Source organism: Dipodomys ordii, unplaced genomic scaffold (genome assembly GCF_000151885.1).
Source record: "Dipodomys ordii isolate 6190 unplaced genomic scaffold, Dord_2.0 Scaffold1, whole genome shotgun sequence".
NCBI lineage: Eukaryota > Metazoa > Chordata > Mammalia > Rodentia > Heteromyidae > Dipodomys > Dipodomys ordii.
This window is the reverse complement of record NW_012267217.1, coordinates 4,353,471-4,362,880: the sequence shown is the minus strand read 5'-3', so window position 1 is coordinate 4,362,880 and position 9,410 is coordinate 4,353,471. Positions and strand designations below refer to the sequence as shown.

Below are 9,410 nucleotides of genomic sequence, written 5' to 3'. Positions count from 1 at the left end.
ACACACACACACACACACACACACACACACACACACCCCTTGTGTGCCTTGTGTGTGTATTTTCTTTTTTTTTTTTGCCAGGCACACACACACCCTTGTGTGCCTTGTGTGTGTGTATTAAGTTTCTTTTTTTTTTTTGCCAGGCACCAGTAGCTCATACTTGTAATCCTAGCTTTTCAGGACACTAAGATCTGAGTATTATAGTTCAAAGCCAGCCTAGGCAGAAATGTCCATGGGACTCATATGTTCAGTTCACCACCAAAAAGCCACAAGTGGTACTGTAGCTTAGGTGATAGAGCACTAGCCTTGAGCTTAAAAGCTAAGGAACTGCATACTATCCTTGAGTTCAAGCCCAGTAATGGCACAAAACAACCACAAAACCTTTATATACACTATTATACTAGAGTCAGGCTTAAGGGAACTCATTTTAGGACACTTGTCATGTAAGGTGTTCCCAAAGGAAGCTCCATGGCTAGACTAGGGTTATTTTGCAACTGAAGTGGCCTGCCATGAATCACTTTTAACATTTATGATATGAAAAATCATCTTGTCTGTTAGCTCGGCGCGTCATAAATTTAAGATACTGGAAGGAGTTAATGTAATCGTCTTACATTTGGATCCATATTTTGTTGGTGCCATCCGTAGGCTTAGCCTCCCCATCTGCATGGGAACAGCAGGTGTAGAAGAGGCTGACATTTTCATGATGCAGTGTCAACACCAATGACAGGATGCCTGGCACATAAAGCCTATGAAATCTTACTTAAATCTACTAGACCTGATGGGTACTTCAAACACTGGTCCAACATCTGAACCATGAATTGATGGATCTGGTGTGAGTCAGAAGTGTGCCTCAGACAGCTGCTAATTTTTCATTGAGAACATTTTCAGCCATATTCCCATGTCAAAATCACGCATAAAGGAAAGTTGAGAAAGTAATAAATCTAATCGAGATATGACTCAATTTAAATTTTCTTGTTTGCTTTGTGTGTGTATGCCAAGCCAGTCTATTGCTGTGTTCCCACCTCCCCCCTTTTCATTGGGCCATGGCTGGAGGCTTGAACTCAGAACATGGTGTTTTACCACATCAGCCACATTTCTATTTCTGCCTTTTTGTGGGTAACTTGGAGATAACAGTTTCTCACATTTTTTGTCCTTACTGGTTTGAACCATGATCTTTAGACCTCAGCCTTCTGAGTAGCTAGGATTATAGCTGTGAGTCACTGGCACTCAGTTCTGTGATTTTTACTTAACCATTTTAAGATAAATTTAAGATATAACTCACTTTGAAATATTTAGCGTGAGTCCCCTAAGAGTTCTTTTCCTTTGAAAAATTTTCAGGAAATCTCATAACTGTTCCCTATTATTTATTATGTGATTTACTTCCTAGTCTGTTGAGTCTCCCAACTTAATTTTCATAGATTTAAAAAATTTGAACAATGATCGAATCAAAGTTTATACATTTTTTGTTTTTAGTAATTCCTAGGTTCTTTAAACTGTTTTAGGAAATCTCACCTAAAAGTTACACTGCTAATTTTTACTTAACTAAGCTTTGAAAATTAGCATTTTCACTTAAGTGTTGCCATTAAATTTCAGACGACTAGTAACTAAAAATGCTTATTTTGAGTATAACTTACAAACATATTGGTAACAGCTTTTGCATTTCTTACATGAGCAAAACAAATACTTAGATCCAAGGAAAGTAAATGTTATATATATTAGCAAACAGTGTGTTTCAATTGACTTGTCAAGAAAGGCAGTTATTCTGGGTGCTAGTAGCTCACTCCTGTAATACAAGCTTCACAGGAAGCTGAGATATAAGAATTTTGGTTCAAAGCTAGCCAGGGCAGGAACGTCTTTTCTCTAGTGGAGCTGTGGCTCAAGTGGTGGGACACTAGCCTTGAAAAAAAAGGCTCAGGAACAGTAGGACCAGCACCAAAAGAAAAGAAGAAAAGAAAGGCAACCTTCCTGCCAGCACCTCAGATTCCAGTTTTGTAGTTAGTGAAAATAAATGAATCCATAATGCATAAACCCATTGTTCTTGCTCTTTAAAAAAACAACAAAACTTAGTTGTGAGGGTTTATAGGACATTAACATTATGAACATTATGGTTTTGTTGAACATAAGTCACTCTTAATTTTTCCTGTAAATATTGTATTGTAGAATATTGCATAATATTGTAATTGTATAGTATTACTGACAAAGCTCTTTTTTGATGTCTAAATGAACACTTTTTTTTCCTGGATTCTCTCATGTTTATTTGGCCAGAAAACTATAAACAATTATTGACTTTAGCCATTTGATGTTTTAGTAAACTGTATTTTATTAGACTATTCTTTCTTAAATTTGACCGTACTATTCCATTCAGTAATATTGAACATGCTCTTATTGTTTTTTTGAACCAGATATATTTTCTGGCTTTTTGAGGTTTATAATAACACAGTATTCTTATTTCTTTTTTGGTGGTCCTGGAGTTTAAATTAAGGGCTCACTGTTGCTGGGCAGGTGTTATACCACTGAGATCTTCCCCAGCCCCATTCTTTGCTGGCTATTTTTGAGGTAGGGTCTTGCATCCTTCCTAGGTGTGTTCCTAGACAGTGACTCCCCTATTTTAAGATTCCCATAGTGTGTTGGGATGACTTAAAAATACCACAGTGGCCAGATTTCCTTTGCTGAGATGATGTTTCATGGACAATTCTGCTTGAGTTGATTTAGAACTTTGAGCCTGCCAATCTCAGCCCGCCATGACAGATATAAGCCACTGGTGCTCAATTAGGCTCCCACTTTTATGCTTAGGTTGACCTGAAATGTGATACTCCTAGTTGTGCTTTCCTGAATCACTGGTATAATAGGCACATGGAACTGTACCTAGCCAGATTGCCTCACACTGAGATCCCCTGATCTCTGCCTCCTACGTAGCTAAGATTACAGGCTTGAGCTACTGCTCCTAACATACTCACCATTCAAATGTTCTCCTTAGGCACTTGAAGACTCCAGCTGCCTGAACAGAAGTGGCCGTGACAGTGGCTATAGTGATTTCTGGTGTCCTGACCGAGGAGAATTTCTGGCTCCTCCAGGTAGACATAAGAGGGAAGATTCCTTTGAGAGTTTGGACTCCTTGGGCTCCAGGTCGTTGACCAGCTGCTCCTCAGATATCACACTGAGAGGGGGACGGGACGGTGAGTTGCAGTTTTGGCTGTCAGTTTAGTTTGGTTTGCCTAGTCAGAGAAAGTTGGGAATAAGAGAAAGTAGAATAATGTAATGAGAGCTAGTTTAGCAAAAATTGCACCTCTCAGTGGATTTTAACAAGGACTTATGGAATCATTGTTAGTTACTTTATTGTTGTCTCCCTCACATTGAAGATAGTTTCCATGAATTTCCTTCTAATTTTAGATGGGATTTGACCACTTTATTTGACCACCTTATTATTCCTAAAGATATTATTTTTTTTCAGCTCTCATTAAATGAAAAACTATTTCAATAATTATCTCTTAAGCTTTTGATGGATTGGGTCATATGCTAGCATAGTGACTTCTGTCGAGCTAACCCAAGACAGAGCATTTATGAAAGAAATCTGTTAACACAAAAAGTTAGACGAGGGAACCTTTGTTCAAAGCAATTATTTTAATATCGGTCTTATTTCAATGGCTACTAGGTGAGCAGATTGAGTAGATTGAAATCACAAATAAAATTTGTTGAAATGCTAGGATTGTAGCTCAGTGGCAGAATGTTTATCTAACCTAACATTCCTATGGCCATGGTTTTAGACTGCTAGCACCAGAAAGAAATCATTTTTTTCTTGATAGTTCTGTGCTTTCACTACCATCATCATGAGAAAATTGTCAATTCTGCTTGTGAACTGTGCTTGAATAGTGGGGATTTTACTTTGTTTATTATGGGCATCATTATATATATATTTTTAATTTTAATTTTCCCATCCCTTCCCATCTCCCCCAACCTCCCCCCGTAGGTCTTCCCCCCCCCCCCCGCCAAAGTTGTAAAGTTTGTTTTCGACATGACAACTTGTACTTCTCATTTATTTAAATGACTTGTTTTTCCCCTTCCCCTCCACAAATTATACCAACATCAAATACAGTGAAAGCAGGGGTTATACCGTGGGGGAGGGACATACAAAGCAACAAAGAAATCATCTTATAAATATGTCAGGATGAAATATTTCAGGATGAAAAACTCCTCAAACATCAGCAAATACCCTAAAGAAACCTAAATTCTTTAGCTTCGGAATTGTAATAGTGTTTTAAAGGTGTGAATGCCTGTTGAAGCATTAACTTTTTATAATTAGTACTGCATTTGTTGGATGTTTGCTTTCTAAGCTTGACATTTTCATAGCACAAATGACAATTGCCACAGCTTTAGGGAAATAAATCTGAGCTTACAATTAATCTGTGTGATTAAAGTTGTAAACACAGAGACTGAAATTCTCAAACCCTCATACTATTTTATTCACTAAAGAAGCTACTATATGCATTGTTTACATTTATATGTTGTTAATGAAGAATAAGAGAAAGTGTAGGCTTTGCAGATTTCAGCCATTCAGTGTTCTGTAGCAGTGATATGGGATTCTAGTCCTCAGGCACCTGGGCTGGGGGCTAAGTGTGTGTAACCCAAGCAAGGGCCATAGTCACATTGCTTTCTGGTCCCCAGAAAATATTTGTAAATGAGCCTTGTTGAAAGAGTTTGGAGGTTGCTTTGTGTTGGTGGCTCACCCTAGCTATTCTAGAGGCAGAGATCTGAGGATCATGGTTTGAAGTCAGTCCAGGCAAAATAGTACATGAAACTCTTGTCTCCACTGAACTACCAAAATGCCAGAAGTGAAACTGTAGTTTCAGTGATAGAATATTAGTCATGAGTGAAAAAGCTAAAGTTTAGTGTCCAGGCCTTCAGTTCAAGCTCTAGGACTGACACAAAACCAAACCAAACCAAAAACAAAACAAAACTAGAGAAAATAATACAGTAAATAAAAACTGTAGCGCACTGTCCGGGGTAAAACAAATTTCAAACTTGAAAGATTCAAAATTTGAACAGTTTACTTTTAAAATGTTATATGTTCATTTTGACAAGAATCCTGGGTGATTTTTTTTTTTTTTTGTAAATAAGAGAAATGACTTCTTTTTAGGAGTTGGTTAAAAAAAAAAAAAGCAAAGGAAACCCACTAGACTGACTTGTAATCCTCTTGGTCTATTCTTTCTTCCTTCTCCTCTTGTCCCTGTGTCACAGCTGCATGACAAACCACATCCTGTGGGCTATTCCCAGTACTGTTTACTGTACATTCCTGCCAGGCAAGAGGGTGGAGTAAGACACTCAGCTCAGGTTAACCCTGCAGGTGCTGAGCTTGCTGAGAGGCTACAATCAGGTGTTGGGTATGGTGTGGCTCAGAGAGTAGTCTGGTGGGAGGCAAGCAACAAGTGCAAACTGTATGAATAAATGCACAAGAGACAGGGAGAAGAGAACAGCAGATCCTAACTGGATCTGAAGGATTATCTCTGCTCTTTTCCTATGTTTTTAAGAACAGCCTGGCTTTCTTTTTGAAAGAGTAATGTTGCTCTTTGTATCTATCTGTCCTTGAGTGGTTAGTCGGTCGCAAAGGGTTTCCTTTTGAGTTTGTTTTTATCTTTTGGAATAAAAAAGTACAAGGTTCTCAATATAATTTCCATATTCATTAGAAGAAGCCATGAGTTCTGGATTCTTAGGCATAAGAATTGAGATTCCTTTAGGACTTCAGACATGATCCTATGTATCTGTCTCTCATGTGGACTTGTTTTGTTTTGGGAGGCTGCTTTATAAGGATCACTCCAACCCCTGTGCATTTTGTGTGGAGTGCGTACGTATGTGTGTGCACATTCACACCAGTGATGGGACTTAAACTCAAGGCCTGAGTGCTATTCCTTAATATTTTTGCTCAAGGTTGATACTACTACTTGAGCCACATCTTCACTTCTGGTCTTTTGGCAGTTAATTTGAGATATGTGTCCCATAGCCGTCCCTACCCAGGCTGGCTTCCAACTGCAATCCTCAGATCTCAGCCTCCTGAGTAGTTAGTATGATAGGCATGAGCCACTGGCACCCAGTCTAGTCTTTAACTCCTCTCTCTCTCTCTTTCTGTTTCTCTCTCTCCTTCCCTCTCTCTCTCCCTCTCTCTTTCCCTCCCCCTTTTTCTCCCCCTTTCTCTCTCCCTTTATCTCTTCCTCCCTCCCTTGCTCCCTCCCTCCATTCCTGGGCATGGGTGTTGTTCCTGAGTTCCTGAGCTGAACTTTTTTTGCTTAAGGCTAGCTCTGTACCAGTTGAGCCACACCTCCACTTGCAGCTTTTTATGGTTAATTGGTGGTCAGAGTCTCATGGACTTTCCTGCCTGGGTTGGCTTTGAAATCACCATCCACAGATCTCAGCCTCCTGAGTCACTAGGATTACAGATGTGAACAACTGGTACTTGGCTACTTCTCTTTTTGGGTCTTATCTTTCCCCTCAGGTAGATTTGATAGCTACATTTGAAACCAGAGTTTCTCTAGAATTACTTATGTATGTTATTTTAAGCATCTATGGTGATTGCTAGATTTGTTCATCATGTGAACTAATTTTAAGAACCATCCCGAAGACAAAGACAATGGGGAAGAACAGAGGTTCAGCAGTGAACTGGGACTTTCTCTGCTTCAAATGTCCCACAACAAAAGAATGTACTGCATGCATCTCCAGCATGCAAAGCAAATTCCTCCTAATGGATCTTATCACAACTTCACGACAAATTTCTAAAAATATTCCCCGCAGCTCACAAGAGCAGCACAGGCTTTCCAGAGAAAGAGACAAAGCAGACCTGTTGAGGACTTGCAGTTAGGAGAATAATTTGGAGGGCCCAGCAAATTCTTGTGCTTATTGATTAATTTATTTATTTTAGGTTGTGAAAGTGACACAGATTCAGAATTGACATTCAGAATGCAGGATTATAACAAAGATGACATGTCCTATCGAAGGATTTCGGCTATTGAACCCAAGTCTGCTTTACCATTCAATCGGTTTTTACCCAACAAAAGTAGACAGGCATCCTATGTGCCGGCACCCTTGAGGAAGAAAAAGCCAGACAAAAATGAGGATAACCGAAGGAGCTGGGCAAGCCCGGTCTATACAGAAGCAGATGGAACATTCTCAAGGTACTGGGATGAGATGTGATTTTGGGATTCTGTATGCTATGTGAATTTGATGGGGGTATGGAAATAAGGCAAAAAGAACAGCTTTTGGAATGTATTTTGTAAGTAATAAATTTCACCAATGAGAATTTTTTTTCTCATCCCTATTTTTAGTCATACTTACCTTGAGAATACTTGTTCTGTTTTAGAGCATTGGTGTATAATTTTCTAAGTCTTCTTTTAGATGCATGGCTGAAAGTTTATTGGTAGTTTTTAGTTTGCTGGATGACTGATACCGTGTATTGTGAGTTATGTCGTGTTTTCTTCTATTGTTTTCCTTTTTTTTTGGTTGATCTTAGTGGACAGGAAAAGAATCCTTTTAGTTCTCAACAAATTAGCCGAGCAGAGGCTTGTTTTTCAAATCCAACTTCCTGTAAGGAGGTGTGTGCTTCAGAGAGTGATTCTGACACTGACGATGAACGAAGGCTGCCTGACGTGATTTCGGATGACTTAGCCAATCGTAGATTCCAAGCGAAAAAGAGACCTGAGCGTTTTGTCTCAAAAACTACTTGTTCCAACTCTTATCTGCAAATATTTTCTCCTGACACATTGGCCACTGGGCTACCCACACTGAGGTCAGAGACAGATTTGTCAGAAATATATATGTCTCGGATCTGAATGTCTATCATGTTACTGATTGAATTCAGAAAGTAACACCCAATTGGTTTGGAATTTGCCTTTCTTTTAACACAGCTTCCAATTCAGTGTCCTTGGCCAGGTGTACCTGGCCATTCTTGTAACTAAACCGAAGTACTGCTTTAATGGTTCTAGGACCCGTGGTGATGAGAACGCGTGTTCATTTGCTGTGGTGTAAACTTTGTGAGGCAGAATGCATGCTTTTTGTGTTCTGGGTCACAAATTGCTCACACAGTTATCTTAACCTGGTTGGATGTTTTGAACAGTAACCAGAGGAAAACTTGGGGCACCAAGGTGGAGAAATGGCCAGCAATCCGAGAGACATCAATCTCCTCTTGTTATTTGGAAGAGGAAGAAGAAAGGATCACAAGTCTACCCAACATTGTCAAGGATGATCTGTATCTGCGAAGGCTAAGTCCAGTCATGCCAAACCCAGGGAATTCTTTTGATCAGTTTCTTCCTAAATGTTGGCCCCCAGAAGATGTGAGCTGGAAAAGAATAAAAAGGGAGAATTATAAACCATGGTATAAAGAATTTCAGGGATTCAGGTTTGTTTTATGCATGATTCTGTTTTCCCAGAATTCATCCCATACCTTGGCCTGGTGCATTCTATGTGCATTTTTATTGAGTGATAGAGGCTTTCACATTGACCATCTATGAGATTTCTAAAATTGAAATAAACGTTGTTAATAAGCTTCAGAGCTTGATATGGTGGTGCACACCAAATCCCATTATCCACAAGGCTGAGGCAGTTGGATCCTGAGTTCCGGGCTAAGCCTGGGCTACACAGAAAGAGTGTATAAGCAGCAACCTTTTGTCACCTTAGAATCTGGATTTTAGAAAGCCTGTTTCTGTGTAGGCAGCCATAGCTTAATTGGTTTTACAAGTTTCATTCTTCAATTCCTTGTCTCCTCTGTTCCTCCTTTCTCCCTGTCACTTCGCGGTAGAAGAAATTCAGACTCAGAGGAAGAGGAATCAGGCTCTGACAGAAGCTCCATCATTTTTAATAGAATACAGAAAGCAGAGCGTAGGTTAGACAACCACCCAAGACCGTCACTCTTGCTGGAACTAGCCACCAAATGGGCCTTAAAGTCACGGGATACCCACGCAGCCGGCAGGACCAGGGCTGCCACATCTGAGCACAGGTGCCCCTGCCTGCATGAGCTAGCTGCCTGCTTGGGATCTGAGCTCAGATCCCCACTCCACCTGCTTCTGCTGCTCCTTTAATCTGAGGCTGACTGTGTTGGATCATAGAACCTTAACTTGATAGACTGAATACCAAAGCATAACATGTAACACACCACTTTTTGCGTGAGAGTAAAAGTTTGTGAGTCCGCAGGACTCAACGTTGTTTACTGGTACAAAAAATAATGTTGCCCGGCAATGTATGTTTACATACATGTGCCTGTTCTTTTAGAAAGCCAGTGCAACATAGGCTTTTGAGAAGGATTACTAATTTTACAGTTGTGTTGTATTTGTGGATATAAAGAAAAGAAATAATTTCTAGGGAAGAGACAGGGAAGGACAAATCTGGGAGGATGTGAAGAAAATTCCCCAGGTTCTTTTTTTTTTTTTTTT

The 9,410-nt window shown here is 39.7% G+C and overlaps 2 protein-coding genes across 5 annotated transcripts in view; both read left to right on the top strand.

The window, feature by feature from the left end:
• LOC105980500 (LIM domain only protein 7-like) overlaps positions 1–3,401 on the top strand; it is a 134,041-nt gene extending 130,640 nt beyond the window's left edge. Inside the window, exons 6-7 of the mRNA XM_013009397.1 lie at positions 2,978–3,176; positions 3,391–3,401. Of these exons, the coding sequence (XP_012864851.1) occupies positions 2,978–3,176; positions 3,391–3,401 (210 nt within the window). The remainder of the gene's footprint in view (positions 1–2,977; positions 3,177–3,390) is intronic.
• The window catches only part of Lmo7 (LIM domain 7), a 65,102-nt gene continuing 58,670 nt past the window's right edge, over positions 2,979–9,410 (top strand). For 2 of the 4 annotated variants that reach the window (XM_013010290.1, XM_013010282.1), the window contains exons 1-3: positions 3,096–3,176; positions 6,908–7,160; positions 8,099–8,380. In XM_013010290.1, the coding sequence (XP_012865744.1) occupies positions 6,946–7,160; positions 8,099–8,380 (497 nt within the window). In that variant the 5' untranslated portion in view covers positions 3,096–3,176; positions 6,908–6,945. Of the gene's footprint in view, positions 3,177–6,907; positions 7,161–8,098; positions 8,381–9,410 lie in introns of all 4 variants that reach the window. The other 2 variants (XM_013010303.1, XM_013010298.1) reach the window with 2 other exon arrangements.